Raw genomic sequence first — 17,023 nt, 5'->3', positions numbered from 1 at the left:
ATCCATTCCCTTTTTTTTTTTGCCCAGATCTATCGTAATGGTTTACTTTCGTAACGTCAAGTGACCCATATCTGCCTTTAACGTGAACCTACCTGTCCAGAAAAAAAATCTCACACGCACACATCGATTTTCTTGGGCAATTGTTTGAATACCCGATTTTGGTGAGTTGCTTGGTTTTATTCTTAAAAAAAAAGAAAACGAAAATCAATTCCCAAAGCATCAACAAAGTAAACTAGCTTTCTGCATCCTTCCACAGAATATATTCACAGTTGTTGCTGTCCTCTTTTGTTATTTTGTCGTGTTGCCAACAGTGGATGATGACGATGACAGTGATTTATACATGTGTATGCAAGTGTGCTGAAGAAAAACCCAAAGATGACAACAAAGTGGCTTGTGTAAAAAGATTGTCTGTTTTGTGTCCACACAGTCCTGAAAAAAAAAAAAAAATCAGATCCATGTCATCTGTGTTAAGGCAGAAAATTGGATTTGTGCCACTTCAACCTGGTGTGTGGCCGGAGACATGACAACAGATTACACCATCACTATCTATACATCTGCTGTTGTCTCTGCCACTTTGGGTGTTCTGGGGGTGAATTTGCTAACATTAATGACACTTTTTGCAATTAAACTACCTCTGAAGTGTGATAACAATGGCAGCACAGCCTGTTATAAATACATCCCACTGTGCCAAAAGCGGTGTGTCAATTCCAAAAGCAGTGTAACAAACTGCAACCAGATTTTCCACCGTTTTGAAAACACCATCTGTGAAAGCAGTCACAAATAAAACCCAAGATTGAAATCATTGTCTTTATCGTGAATGTTGCATGACAAGCATGATGTTTTTTGGAAGTCAGTAGTGATATTGGATATTGTGTCCATTTGCTGCAATAATAGGTTTAGTTTCTATTTTCACAGTCTCTTGCAGTCTCCTGGATTCTTATTTCTTACTGTCATGAACAGTCTCGGCTTTTTCTTCTACATGCCTGGACACTGCTGTTTGATGAGCCAATATGTCTGACACATCAATTCTGCTGTATTGCCCAGCCTTGTCAGTTAGCTATTGTGCAAGCTGCACAAAGCCTGACAAAATAGGGACAAATAGAAGGGACAGATTTATTTGTAGTGTCATGCTTAATTTGTCACATTTGTCTTTTCACAGAAACAATATGCTTTGGCCAGAGAATTGTTCACATACATGTCGCTGCAGCTTAGAAGTACATTCCATCTTAAAAGTTGGACATTTTATTTCCTTTTAAATCTACAACCAGTAAACCAGTACCAGTATCTGATTAATCCATCTTTTATTTATTTATTTCTTTTAAAACTCTACAATACCACCCAGTGCTAGTGGTGGACTGGGAACAAAAATCAGCCTAGGAATGTGCCTTAAAGCATTTCACCACATTTGTACAAAATACTAAAAATGAAAGTGTAAAAACTAACACTACTACACATTCTCCTCTATGCTTGGAGGAAAGCTTCCTCCACCTGATTTATATATAACCTGCTTTCACATAGTAAATGCAATCAAATAAACAATATACAAAAGGTGAAGCAAATCTATTCAAATTCATTTTTTGCATACTTTCAATCATTTCTTTCATAAAGCACCGGCTACTGATTTCTAAGCAATTTACAAAGCAATTTACTGCTAATCAGAATTCCATCCATTAGCCCTGGTACGCCTGCTAAAAACAAATAAAAACAATACAAAACAAAAAACAGGTGCTCCAGCACTAACAATATATATAATGTATAGTATACCATGCTGAAAAATCCAGATTCATGCTTAAGCACAGGCTGAGCTGGTCAACCTGGTGGAAGATTTTTGGCAATTTGGTAAGTTAATCTTCAGGTTTTTTATTTATTTTTTTCATTTCATTTCCTGTACCGCTTATCTGATCTATACTCGGGTCACGGGAAGCCTGTGCCTATCTCAGAAGTCATCAAGGAGGGCATCAGGGCAGGACGGAGTGCCAAACCCATCGCAGGGCACACACACACTCAATCACAAACTACGGGCAATTTAGAGACTCCAATCAGCCTAAAAGAATGTCATTGGACAGAAACCCACCAAGCACAGGGAGAACATGCAAACTCCACACACACAGTGAGTGGGAGCGAGACTCAAATCCAGGACACTGGAGGTGTAAGGCAAATGTGCTAACCACTAATCCACCATGCCGCCTCCAGCTTTTCATTAAAATTTAACTAAATAATTGATGATGATGATGATGATGGAGGTGTTACAAATGTAGACTAGCTAGCTAATATTAAAGCTTAGTTGTTCGTAGCATAAAACAATGTTGCACCAGTGCTAATTTAACTTGCTGGTCATCTTTTGTCACACATTGGAAAAATAGGTTTAGTAAATTTTCAGAGACAAAACAGTGAAGACTAGGACTGTGTCACAACGCAAACTCCATATCATTCCTTAGCCTTATTAAAGTAACCAAGTTACGCTGTAGGACTGAATACCTGCTTTCTCAAAGCTGTCAATCTTTACATGCTTCCATACAAAAGCTTCAGTCTCATTACTGAGATTTGAAAACAAACTGAAATCCAGACACAGCTTGAGTTTTTGTTTGTCCAGCCACTTAAATAAATAACACATCTTATGGACATGTCTATGGATTAGTTCTTTCTTTCTCTATTGTTCTTCCAAGGTCTTTTTGGCAGTATTAGTTCTGGTAAGTTCTGGATGTAATAACATAGCAGAAGTAAATGTAGCACCTCTATTTATTCATACAACAGCTTGCGACTATGCTGAACCCTCAGTACTTCCAAAAACTTCCGGAAAACAATAAATGATAACTTTGTGAGGGAAAAAAAGCTTTTGGGTTTGTGTGTGTGTGTATGTGTGTTTTTGTGACAGGTGACATTATCTTCCTAGAATCAGGGACGTTGTTAACTTGATATACAAAGTAAATAACACCAGGACTGAGAAGATGCTTGAAAACATACAATTATCACAATTCAAATAATTTTAATGATCTCTCGTCCTCAAATCCCTAAACAAGTAGCAATTGTGACCAACAACGTGTAAGAATAAACTACAAGTTAAAATTAAATGTCAGTCATATACTCAGCCTTTAGGCTTAGCTTTAGCCATTAAATATTTCAATGATTATAGCTAAAACTTCAATTCTCAGCTTGCTTTTTATAGCAAGTAGACTGCTATTTGTAACCCAGGCCAGACAAACACGGGGAACAAAAATGCAAATGAGACTTCAGAGAGAATAAGACACAATTAGACACAATTATACAATCTTAGTAAGGACCTTCCTGTCTAAATTATTCTGTAATTCTAAAAACACAAAAGACCAAATTAAAAAGCAGCAGTACTTTATGAAGAATATAAATTCTTCATGTTGTTTTGCTGCATTATTTGCAGCCTTATTTATTAATACATTATATGCAAACCCTCTGAAATTATATATACCGTGTACTACTTTGGCAAAAAATATACCTATGAAGTTAATGTTATTCAATACAGATAGTAGTGTAACATCCTATGTGTGATCTAAATTAGCCAATTAGTCAACAGCAAATAATCTTATTAGCTTATTATTGTTGTTAACTTGCTTTAGATCATGAATACTAGCTTTGCTGTTATAAGAAGCTCCACTTCTCTGGGATGGCTTTCCACTAGATATTGGGACATGTGTATGAATTTGCTCAAGCAGCTACAAGAGCATTAGTGTGGTCTAATTAGTATTTCTGTGCCTCTAATTAGGTGTGTTGCAATCCATGTGTTTTATAATAATCACAATTACTCTCATATGGTTTTATAGCAGTGCACTACAAAGTTCTATCTTCATTGTCATATTTAGATAAATAGGCCCAGACTGGCCAAAGTACTGTTTATATTAAACTAATAACCAAAACAAGGAGCTTGAGGAAAACAGCTTATCAAACTAAATTACAAATGTCAGAGAATATTCCTATATCATATAGGCTCTACTTGACAGAATGAAGACAAACTGCATGAATAAAATCCCCATATGGTGTTTAATAACACAAGCAAGAGAGATGGTGATACCTGCTTACTGCATTAGTCCTGATCAGCTTTCTAAGCACACTCGCATGTGAAGCCTGCCAGAATGGTGGAGATTTGATTAATATAAAAAGAGAGGGCTTCCATTCCCAAGGGCTGCAGTGGGTAGCTACTTTTGTCAGACATATTATACAGATGCACTCGCTGGTCACTTTAATAAGAACACCCCAGCTCTTTCATTGTAAGTAACCAATAAGCCAATAAAATCATCAAATCTTCTTCAAATCTTCAACCGATTCCTGTTCTTGGCTGTTGTTGGAAGATATGATCTTCTGCTGTTTAGACTTGAACGTGCTGTGCATTATAAGATGCATTTCGGCTCAGTAAAGACTGATCATTTGAGCTTTTCTGTCAGCTCAGGCCAGTCTGACCATTCTTCTCTGACCTCTCTCATCAGCAAGACTTTTCTGCCTGCAGAGTTGCAGCTATAGTGTGGTAGTTTTTTCCACACTATTCGGTGTAAAGATTGTGTAGAGGTTGTTTTGACTGAAAATCCCAAGAGATCAGGAGCTTCTGAAATTCTTAAACCAGCCCATCTGTCACCAACAGCCATGTCACAGAGATCACATTATCCCCCACATTGAGGTTTGATGTGAACTTTAACTAAAGCTCTTGACTGATTTCATGCACAGTACTGCTGCTACATGATTGGCTGATCGCATAATTGCATGAATGAGCAGATGTACAGGTGTTCCAAGTGGCCAGAGAGTGCATGGATGCAGGAATACATCTGAGTCAAATTCAGGTTTAAAATGGGAGGATATATCATCATTCCTAATAACAACACTTGGTCTGATTTAGAAGATTTAAGAATGGAAGTAGACTAAAGATTTTTTTCAGAACACTCAATACAATAAGTACTTGTCAAAGTACATTTGATTCAGCTCTATTTATATTTTCTTTGGGTTTATAAAGTACCAGTCACAGGCATTTTGTATCATCTTCATGTCAACATACATTAGGCAACATGTAACAGTATCATGTAGTATGTAGGATGTTGGTATCAGAGCATTTTTATGAGTATTAGTAGTATGTACTGGCATATGCTTAAACCAGACCAAGACCACCCTCAATTCAGCACAGTACACATAGATTACACAACTCCAATACATTTAAATAAATAATTGAATGATTTCGTGCATCTTCAAGTCCAACTGGGGCTTGTTTTTTTGATAGCCAAATACACCAGAGGATTATTAATATTAATATTCACACATCAAGCCCTTGTTAAACTGTCGCTTGACATCCTTTTTCTGAAGTGTCTCTTGAGTTGCTCTGTTTCCAAACTACTCCTCAGGGTGATATATCACTGGCATGTTTTTAGCTCTTTGAACAATTTTTGACACTCTTAGAACAGATGCTTGGTCCCAGAGCAAAAACCAAAAAATATTTACTGTATTTAGGGATAGGTTTAAGTTTAACTGTAGTAATAAAATTACGTAGTTATAGTACAACAGCATCAGCATTTTCTCCTCTTGTAGTTCTTTCCATGCTCACTACATCAGTTTGAGATTCAGGATAATGTCCTCCTGCTGCAAGAAAAACATTTTTTTATTTTTACATCATTTAGTACTGAATAATTTATTTTAATTTTTATAATTACATTTATATATTTTTTCCCCCCAACACATACTTGCAAACTGGTATCCACAACACCACAGTGGGTCACATGATTTACAAATAGAGTGGTGAAAGAAACTCACAACCTCCTCTTTTTTTCTAATATATGAAATATAGAGAATGAAATCTGTGTGTAAATAGTTTAAAAATGTTTCTGGGAGTCACATGCAAACAAGCCTCATTAGAAATAAATAGGGTGCATGTTATTTTACTCCTTTTCACTATCCTGACATGAGTCACTAGCATGTTCAGAAATAAACAAATGGACAAATTTCCACATCCATCTACCATCATTTATCTAAGGCTTAACATATGTGGACACCTGACCATCACACACAAATGGGCCTACATGCATCTGGGATGGCTTTCAACTAGACTTTGGAGCTTGGATGTGGAGATTTGTGCTCATTCAGCCTCAAGAGCATTAGACAATGATGTTGGGTGAGGAGGTCTGGTGCACAGCCATCATTGCAGTTCATCCTAAAGATGTCCAGTGGGGTTGAGATGTCAGGGCTGTGTGCAGACCAGTGAAGTTCTTATATATAGCATATCTTTAAGGAGCTTGCTTTGTGCACAGTGGCATTGTCATGCTGGAACTGTTTGGGGTACGGTAGTTCCAGTACAGGGAAATCTTAAAGCTACAGCATAAAAAACACCCTATGCAATTATGTGCTTCCTAATTTATGGCAACAGTGTGGGGATGAACTTCATCGGCTGTGATGGTTGACGTGTCGTTTGTCCAAATAGTTTAGCCCAACACATGTAGGAACACACTCCAGTTTTCCAGATTCAGTTAGTATTTGGATTTAAAAACTTTTCATGTAGCCTTTATATCTATAGGAAGGTCTCTTTATTGAATAATATTTAAAGTAAGATCAGCGTCTTCACATTGACACACAGCTTCTGATAATAATCACGAATGGGAGTGATATGGGTGAGGGGCTTTAATTAAGAGAGCCAGAGCTGTGTGTTTAACATGGCTGTGCATAAAATCACGACATATAACATTTTACCTTGATAACCTGATGGACGGGGATGTTTTGGCTCTGACTTGCTGTCTAATTAGTGTCAATTTTACATCTTCTGGATGTGTATAAGATATGCAATGTGTGTGAATAAGCTGGAGTGGTTATTCAGTGCAAGCAATATTAACATGTATGTCACATACAAATATGTATACATATTCAAAATAATCAAAGATGTTAAAATGTATATATAATGTATATATAATGTATATAAATGTGTATATATATATATATATATATATGTTACGTTTGGGAAATTTTATACCACTATAAATGAAGCTACGTATAAGAATAAAAGAGAATACAAAAATAAAGGTATATATATTCAACATGCCTAGTGCTAAAAGACTGGCAGAAATTAGAAATAAATGGTCTGTTCTGGATACAAGATTCTCTCATAGAGGTGTTACATGAAGAATACCAGGCATGGTGCGAGAGCCTGAATATAGTCAGCTACAAATGACATCATTAACCAGCGAAAATAAGATGCTACAGCACTCCCTCAACACCTTTATGACCCGACTGTCTCCTGTAATGAAAAATGAGAGAAATAAAATAAGAAAAAACAATATTAGATCTGCTGGTAAGCAGCACCAGAAACTCTCTCTATCTTTTCCTGTATTCTAAAGCACTCACCCAAAGATGACATAAGGTTGATAAAAGAATTTATAGCAGTAACTAAAATTACAGACGGAGACAATCAGATATTACATTCCATCACATGATGTGCAGAAGAAAAATGTAAATGTCAACAATCTATTTTTTGCCAAATCTGAACACAAAAAAATTTATCTTCAGCAAAGGCAGCGTACTCATTGGAACGGATTAAGGCTTTGATGGCCAATTTCCTTGTGAAATAGTGGACAAACGGAAAAGACTATTAAAAATCGGAAAACTGCGCCTAAAGGAAGGATGTAATAAAGATATTAAACCATGAAAGAAGGATGTAATATCTGTAGATAAATTACACTTTGGCCAATTATACTGTGATAAAAATGTGACCCCTCGGCTATTCTAGGTTCCTCTGTACATCTCTCTCTCTCTCTCTCTCTCTCTCTCTCTCTCTCTCACAGACACACACACCAATCTACCTTCCAGTCTAAGTCTTACTCTTATCCAATGCACTTTATTGTATATTATATATTATAGATATTATAGATATTGTCCTATGCTTATTTGCTTTATACACATTTAAAAAATTCTACCATCATCAGCATCAAGAAAAACACCCACACTTCATGACACATGCATTAAGCAACACACATCTACTGTAGCTCCAATTATTATAAATGCTGCATTCCCACATTCCACCAAACCTATAACCCGGAACTTCTGCATTCCCTAAGCAAAGACTAATTAAATGCAGATATATGCTTATTACAAGAAACTCATTTCTCTGAATCTAATCTCAAATTAAAATCAGCACAAATTAATCAAACTGTTTCCACCCACCACAATTTCACGAAGAGAAGGCTATGAATCCTAATCAAAAGAAATACAACATTTATTCTTAATGCCACTTATTTTACAGGTCCTGCGAGAAACACTTCAAAGAATAATCTATTGCATTTAGAAGAAAAAAATAAACCCAAAACAAAATGATTGTATTTTTTTTACAGCTCACAAAGTGATGACCCATGCTGCACAATGACTTCACGCCTCTCTATCTCACTATCTCAGATTCATTTATTCAGCCATTAGCGAGATCTTCCAATGCTAAACAACACACCAAATTAGCAGTCACCCAAATAATTAGTCAGTTAACGAATGACTAAGATCGTAACGATGTTTGGAGATTAAAACCTTCAAATGCAAAAGAATTCTCATGCTTTTTACTTAGCCATCAGTCACACATTAACTCCTTTTAAATCAGCAACTCGATCCAACTGAATACTTCAGATACACAAATCTCCCTAATTACTATTCACAATTGTATGTCTTCCTCATCTGGAAGAGTAACTGTTTACATAATTTAATAATCAGACAGCAAAGAACCAGAGTTTGCTCATGTTTCTGATAAATGTAACAAGCAAAAAAAGTATATTTCTTGACCTCTACATAGGCCAGTGACCGAGACTCCTTTAAGCCCCATGAATTTTGTAAATCATATTACAAACCATTTAAAAAGCACATGGAAGCTCCAAAAAAATTTCCACTGTTACTTTAGCAATTTAACAACCTCACTTTGAAGCACCTGAATTAATCTCAGTCAATCAGAGACCTCATTTAGAGATCAGAGAAATTAAGATCTCAGACTTTTCATCCATTAGCACCATTATCATCAGTTTCACTGCTTCACATTTATGGCATTTGGCACACAGTCTTATACAGAGCGTAACAATCTCACCAACTTGACAGCTTGCTGGAAATCCCACAAAACACAAATTCCACATTCTCACTCAGGGGAAGGCGAAGGGACTGCCATATGGAACATTTCTGCTTTGTGAACAACAGAAACACTAGACATCTTGTTATGTACTGAAAAAGGAATTATAGATCTTAAATACATCTGACAGAACAATGTTGAACACTGTTATTATCCTCTCAGTTTGTTAAGAAATGTAGTACTGGGAATCAGAACAGGTCATAAACCCTTTAAAAAAACATAAAAGAAATTCATTTATAATTTCCTTTATGACTATCAGACTTAATTATCATCTTTGGCAAGCTGCAAGCAATTCTTGTACAAGACCAACACTGGAGTTCATTTTGTACAATTGGATTTACACACCCTATAACTATTTATATGCTCCGAGGAACAGCATACCTATTAAACATTCTGGGCAAGAAGTCACTGCTGCATTATATCTTCTTTTGGGGCTCCCGCATCCCGCTATTCCATGCCGCCTTGCCGACCAGGAGACACGTCAGCTAGCAACATGGCATCTAAACCACTAAATGCAATAAAAACCCTTACTCACAATAGAAAATCTATTGATTTCTCCTAGATATCAAGCCAATGAATTTAATCTGGACCTCAGCCATCAACTTCATCACACATTCTTTAAAATATAACCATCTTTATACACACCGCTTTACATCCTTCAGTGCAGTATTATTGCCTTTAAATCTGCAGGAAATGTTAAACGTGATATGCATCAGGGAGAATAAATTAGTGTGGAAAATAAAAGAATGCCTAAAGACCTCAGGGCCGTATTCAGTGTTGACGGCTTACGTTTAATCGATATGTCAATATTTACGTATCTTACATGGCTCAGTGAGATTAGTAAAATTACCTGTGTGTAGTCAGTGACTTCCAGGTTGCCAGGTTTTGCTACTAAATCAAGCAATTATCAAATATATGGTGATGATTATATGCGATGAAGTAATAAATGTGTTTTAGTCAAACAATATGGGATTTACATACATACATTAATTAGCAGCAAGCAGTCTGATCATCTGTAGTTCATTCTGATGCCTGAATAGTGATGTGTGTGATTTCTTTATTAAATTCTGGGTGCATGCTTAACTCATCTCCGAATGCAGCCATCACTGTCTTGAGCGTATATTACTTTGGGTACAGAATAAGCACACTAAAAAATGTTATGAAACTTGAAATCTATAAATCCTGTTCTTGATACACAGGCTCTTGATACGCTCATCTAATATCTTTTGGATATTCCCCCTTTCCTATACACTCCATCTCTCTATCAGTCATCAGTCAGTATATATACGTCATTTGTACGTTTGTCCCCAGCCATTGTTCTTATGGTTATGCTTGTTGACATTTTTGTCACTGCTGCTGTTTCTAAAATGATACAGGAAGGAAAAACAGTAAAACGGCACTGTGGATGTGCGTGCGTGTGCATCTGTGTGTGATTGTGTAGATGTCAACACCGTCCTCTCGAGACCAGTGTATCTGAAGGAGTGACTGTCTCTTTCTTTCTGAAGCTGCAGCACACTCAGATCCTCACTCAGATCCACACGGCTCAGTCAAAAGCAGCTAAATCTCTGTGAACGCTTGAACATCCTGGTAAGTGCGTGCCGTGCCATTACAGCTGGATATGGCACCTCCGCTGGCCTGTATAGCAAGCCCAAAATGTGAAAGCTTTCTCATTCTTTCATCAGGCATTTGGCCCTGTTTTCTTTTCTTTTTTAGTTTCCGTGTTATGCACTCTACGCTCGGGTGAAACACACGCTCTAAAGCACTCAAACTTTAGAGCATTTTGATCTGTAAGAAATGAGTCACAATATGAAAAGAACAGCACTTATCTTCTCCTAAGATGCACTGACTTTGACACACCCCTTCTACCAGTCATGACGACTATTTCCGTGATACAAATGGCACCCTTATGGCCTATATTTTTATTGCCGTATTTACTTTTCGCATTTTGCATAATTGCATAATGAAATCCTTTCAGAAACCCAGTTTAGTACGGTGAATGTTCTTGCTCTGCCTGGTGGAATTACTCTCTACCTTGTGCATTGTGGGGAATAAAAATCAGACCCTGAATTCCACCGCCCTCTGACATCTGGTGTATCTATAGCAAATTTAAGAAAGTCTGAAAAGCTTGGGCACTTCCTGCACCGTATAGCTTCACTGGAATGTCATCCACTCACCTTGCTGTCTCCCTGCTGAACTGGCCCTTGCCCACGTCATTGACAGCACACAGTCGGAATTGGTAGGATCGTGCAGGAATGAGGCCTCCCACCAGCACATTAGTCGCCTCTGGCTCTATGTTGGCCAAGAGCACTGTCCATGGAGCATCTGACCCAGACAGAAAGCACATCATCAGTTACACAGCAGGAGGAGCAGATAGAACAGCATTGTTATCTCTTGTATGCTTGGATTGTCTGAGGCACTTCAACCAGCAATACATTCTGGTATATTTCATACCTCTCAGCACAGCCTCATACAGTACTAGACAACACTGACCATACACTCGAGGTGTTTACCTTCATCTAAATGAGACCTTATTCATGGAAAACAGTGTACACATTTTAGATGTAAAAAAAAAAAAAAATGGAAGTGAAGTGAAGTGATGTGAAGGAGACCTTCTACCTCTAGCTTAACAGAGTCAGTATTATCAGTGACACCACCTGTCATCTATTTACAGTGCAGTTCTAAAGGTTTTGTATATTTCAAATGGCAGGAGAACTAAATAACAAAGAATCACTGACAACATGGTATGGTAATATACCCCAATTTCAGACACTTGCAAATAGCTATGAACCAGCTGTGCAAGGTTTTCCACAAGTGTATTCATGCTGCTGCTTCTGCAGCCTTGAACAAACAAGCAAACAAAGGATCTGGAAATTGTCTTGCAGGAATACAAGCCGTCATACGCACACAGCACACAAGCACAAGCCACTGTGCCGTTCTTGTCTCAGGGAGCTTTTCCTTGCCACAGTCGCCTCAGGCTTGCTCATTATATATTAATCTATAGTTTTACATTTAGATCCAAATTTCTGTAAAGATTTTCTGCTACCAATTCACCAATTCATGCCTCTAACACACAGAGATCTATTCAGAAATTGAAAAGCTGGCTTATTTGCGAACAATGATCACAGGGATCACAGTTATGCTACCTCTGGGTACATTTATTCGTAAACAAGTTATATAGAGTTCAGCTATGCTGTTAACACCATATTGTATGTTTCAGACAAACCAGATGCTAGACACCAACTTAATAAAGGACATTACACAATTTACCCTGAGTATCCTTCTACTTCATTTCAACAAGACAGAAGTACCTCTATTAGGACCTATGAGCCTGCTGATTATGTAACAACTCTTGATTACCTTTCAGTTACATCAAGTACAGCAGGCAAACACTTTAGTCTCTGAGTATTGATGCTAGTCTTGTGTTTAATATTCATGTAGAAAATTAGGATGGCCTTTTTCCATTTCAGGGACATTGCTAAGTTATAACATTATTACTCGATGTAGCAGAAACAGTTCATGCACTTGTTACCTCTAGTAACCTCTATTATTATAACATCTTGCTGTTCCAGTATGTGTATAAACAAAATTCAGTTAACTCCAAAAGCAGATAGAGTCCTTACTAAAAAACAGAAAGTATTAAAATGCTTTTTTCTACTCCAAATTTTTGATTTGATTATAGAATAATAAATAACAAATTACCTATAAAGCACTAAATCTGCTTGCCCCACAGTTCCCTGTGCAAACTTTTAGTTTATAATGTTCATCCTGGCCTGCTTTGTTAAAAAGGTGCCGACTTATTTGAACTTAGAACAATGAAATCAGCAAAGAGCATAAAATGGATTGATGGATTTTAATTTGAGGTAGAAAATCTTAGTCAGGCATGTTGTAAAATAGCTCTCAGGTAGACCTGGTGGCTTTATTTGCATACAATGTTTGGTAAACTGGGAAGTCTGGATGCTGTCACCCCCCTCCCCTGCACTCAGGTTTGATGACAGAGGAGCGGTAAGACTCCGATATTCCAGGTTGCTCTCATGCCTGTGGTACCTTCTGGCTTTCCGGGTTTTTTTTTCTATGCTGTCATAGATAGAACTGCCAGAGTCTGTACTTGCACTCTGATCACACTGTATGTTGCCTTCCTACCAACTAAGGTGTTCTATATCTATATCTATAAGGTGTTCTATAAGGTGCCTCCTCCTCTGGCCTGATTGATCCTGAACCTCATCTCCCGTTCTGTTACTCATGCTTCTTCCCCAGAAGCTTTCTGAACTTGTGACTCACCTTCTGTATTTGTGGATAATCTCATGTGGACTTGCTTAAAACAGTTTATCCCAAAAACCATTCCATTTTCAATGGAAAATTCAGCTTAGACACAGCAGACCTGCAACTTCACGACATGATCGCACACTACATATTATTTCACAAAATGTAGTACTCTTTGCTTTTTCTCGAAAAGGCTATACACTGTAGTGCACATAAGCCCTCTATCTGATGTTTCCTAGAATAGATAGATAGATTTCGTAAGGGTTTCTGTCTCATGTCACCGGATTTCTGTAATGATATTTCATGATAATATCTATACTCAGTACAAATAAATAAAATGGAATTCAGTACAGATGATTTACATTTACATTTTACGGGGCTTTTGGCAGATGCCCTTATCCAGAATGATGTACAAACCTGCTTTGAAGTCACTATCAACGAATGCATCAATGCTGGTTCAACTATGCTGGCTGACTTTCCCACCACTCAAGAGAATTGACCAAGTCATGCAGCTATGTAATGTTCATTCACCTTGACTTACTATTACTATACAGTACAAACAAAAGAAATACATACAACGGTACAAAATTTGCTCTTGTCCACTCACTGTTTTCCGACACCTCCAGGATGTAGCGGATGAGAGGGCTGTTGCCATCAAAGGCCTGTGCCCATGTGAGGTTGATGGAGCGCTTCTCTGAGATGCTGTAGGTAGCAATTGGATTCTCTGGAGCATGGGGGAGCTGCCTGTAAGGGGCAAACGGTGAAGACAAATAGGATTAAACACTGCTCTCCATTTGTGACACTCTCCCAGAGTCCAATTACCTACAGTTTCAATATTTACCAGAATAGACAGAGGTGAAAAGACATTCTGGCCAAATATTTGCTGAGAGAGTTTAGAGAGTCTGAATATAGGAAATCTTTAATGTAAAGAAGCATAAACTGATATAGAAAAAGCAGAGGATGTTACATGCAACAGTAAGAGAGAGAGAGAGAGTGAAGAGGACCTGACTCTGAGGTGAGCACTGCGGGAGTCGTTGCCTCCTACTGAGGTTACTCTGCAGGTGTAGGTACCAATGTCTCCAGACCAGGTTTGAGCAATGTGCAGGGTGCCGTTGCTGTCCACCCGTAGCCGAGGGCTTGAATTCACTTCAATGGCTAGGCCTCCTTTCTCCCACCCGTGCCTGGAGGACACAGCAGAATACAATCCTATGAACTGCTGGTATATTCATTTTAAAAACTGTATACATAATGAACACAGTCACACAAATAAAATTTAAATAATACACTAGCATGCAAAACAGTGTACTGTATTTTTATTCAAAGGTGAAGTGGGTGTGGCCTACATCTGCTGGGTTTTTTCCTTTTTAATTTCCTTTTTAACACACACACACACACACAAACATGAACCTAACACATATGGCCATGCAACTACACACACACACACATACACAAACTGCAGCTGCATCGGCTCCTCTGTTTAATCTCCTGTGTCTTGTGCTTAATTAAAGTCTGACTCAAAGTTATTGCTCTGTTTACATATTCATCTGTTTTTCTCGATCAAATCAATCTGCAGGTGACAGCTAAATCAACGTTTTATGAGACGGAGTGTAATCAAGATCTGCCAACATTGAGTGAATTACAATTAATCAGAGATGAAGTGATGAGGGCGAGGGAGGCAAAGAGAGAAAGAGACACAGAACCAAAATGGCAGGTGGATAATCTGACTGGCTTGTAATGAGTTTTAAATGGCGATGTTGTTGTATGGACAGAAAGACATTGGTGTTACCTGACAGTGACACTGGGGTCATGGGTCACACCGCAGGTCATAGTGGCCTTCGTGCCTTTGATGACGCTCTGGTCCTGTGGAGGATTGGTTATGCGGGTTCGAGCTGGAAACAATCACACCATGACACATACATGTTACTCTGTTGTACTGTGTTCTACAGCTGCATGATTCTTAATGAAACGATATTTTTTGGTTAAGAATTGATTCCAATTGAATCATGAGTATAATTATTATTTTTATAAGATTCTCACATTACATCAGCAGACCATTGTACAGTAGTTTCTATGTAGATCTTTATTTTGAACGACTGTTTTCTGGACACATTTGGATTACAATTGCCTATATGCTGTTCAAAAACTATTTAGTATCAAGAAATGAACCATATTAGGATGCCAAAAGTGCAGCAGGTCCTCCCAAAAGAAATCAGCAAACAGCTGGTTAAATAATTAGTCATGGAATTACTTCTGTTCTCCTACAAATAGTAGCTCATAAGCCACTTGTGGGTGAAAATTGGTGTTGATAAATGCGCTCTATGCGTAATGCATCACTGGTGTGTTTTGAGCAGGGCGCATGCAGCCATGACTCAGTCACTCATTTCAACATTTCAACATCTGTTTAGTAATTGGGAATGTAATAGTATGCAATATTAAGCATTTGTTTAGGACATCGGGTTCATTTTAAAATTCACTCAAACTTTTCAGATGCTGTTCCTTCCATTTTTTTAAACCACTATGCTTATGGCTCTGCTTAATACACCCATCAGCCATAACCTTAAAAGCACTTGCTTAATATTGTGTAGCTGGTTCAGATCCTTATACTTGATTCCAACACTTCACTTCCTGTCTAATATACCTGTGACAGGTCATACCCCTGTGACAGGTGCCATTGTAATGAGATCATCACTGTTGTTCATTTCACCTGTCAGTGCTTTTAACATTATGGCTGATGTGTATATAATGGCTGCCTCTGTACATATGAAAAATCACACTTGAATGGTGCTGCATTGAGAACAATTCAAGGATGTGATTTTAATATGATTCTTTCTGCAGCTACAGTATAATGTTAGCTGGAAGACTTGAGCTCGAAGCCCACCACAGTAGAGAGCTGTATACTAATTGGGCTCTTGCATCTGAAAATCCTGGATTCCTTCCCCTTCATGTAATCTCACTTACCCCACACCAGCAGGTTGGCAGAGGCCTCATCAATGCCTCGGGAGTTGCTCGCCATGCAGGTGTAGGTGCCAGCATCTGACAGGTGAGCAGGACTGACCAATAAACTGCCTGACTCCAGCAGGGTAAAGCGGGGCAGCTGCACTGAGCCACTTGCCAGCACACGCTCACCTGCACAGGAAGATGGAAGCAGAGGTAAGACAGAGAGAGACCAAAAGCACAACAGCGACAGACCCAGACATCGTGACTGACGCACACTTGACTGATTGCAGCTTTTCTTCCAAGCAGATATTTTATTGACAGGAGCCAGAATGTCAAAAGAACTTTGCTAAACATTACAAAAGGTTTTTTTTGCTCTTCTGGATTTTCCCCATTTCCCCCCCAGTACAGTACTCTCGAATTCCCATCTCCACTAAGTTAGTTCATCTAGTTCTGAATTAAAAACCACTGAACAGCAATAGAAAGAGACTAAGAAAGAGCAGAAGAGAGTGTTAGGCATTTTAATGCAAGAGATTAGAGAACAGATGTCTCCTCTGTTTATCAAAAGGCCACTGCAGTCTACAATCAATCCCACAATCACACAGGCTCGGCTGTGACTCTGATGGATCTGGGTCCAGAAGGCAACCCGATAAAGCTCCTTTTGTCAGAAGTGTGCTCAGGCAGGTGTGTGAATGCACAGGAGATGACTGATTAGCGCGTGACCTTTCTGCCATGTGATGG

General features: G+C 38.2%; 1 protein-coding gene across 4 annotated transcripts in view; it reads right to left on the bottom strand.

The window, feature by feature from the left end:
* sdk2a (sidekick cell adhesion molecule 2a) overlaps positions 1–17,023 on the bottom strand; it is a 148,009-nt gene that overhangs the window by 35,200 nt on the left and 95,786 nt on the right. For all 4 annotated transcript variants that reach the window (XM_058375865.1, XM_058375856.1, XM_058375873.1 and 1 more), the window contains exons 10-15: positions 17,006–17,023; positions 16,307–16,474; positions 15,135–15,237; positions 14,353–14,529; positions 13,956–14,092; positions 11,263–11,410 (exon numbers count right to left, since the gene is read on the bottom strand). The exon at positions 17,006–17,023 is cut by the window's right edge and continues 99 nt beyond it. In XM_058375865.1, the coding sequence (XP_058231848.1) occupies positions 11,263–11,410; positions 13,956–14,092; positions 14,353–14,529; positions 15,135–15,237; positions 16,307–16,474; positions 17,006–17,023 (751 nt within the window). The remainder of the gene's footprint in view (positions 1–11,262; positions 11,411–13,955; positions 14,093–14,352; positions 14,530–15,134; positions 15,238–16,306; positions 16,475–17,005) is intronic.

Source organism: Hemibagrus wyckioides, linkage group LG02, assembly GCF_019097595.1.
Source record: "Hemibagrus wyckioides isolate EC202008001 linkage group LG02, SWU_Hwy_1.0, whole genome shotgun sequence".
NCBI lineage: Eukaryota > Metazoa > Chordata > Actinopteri > Siluriformes > Bagridae > Hemibagrus > Hemibagrus wyckioides.
Note: the sequence above shows the minus strand (reverse complement) of the source record. Positions and strands in the feature narration are given on the sequence as shown.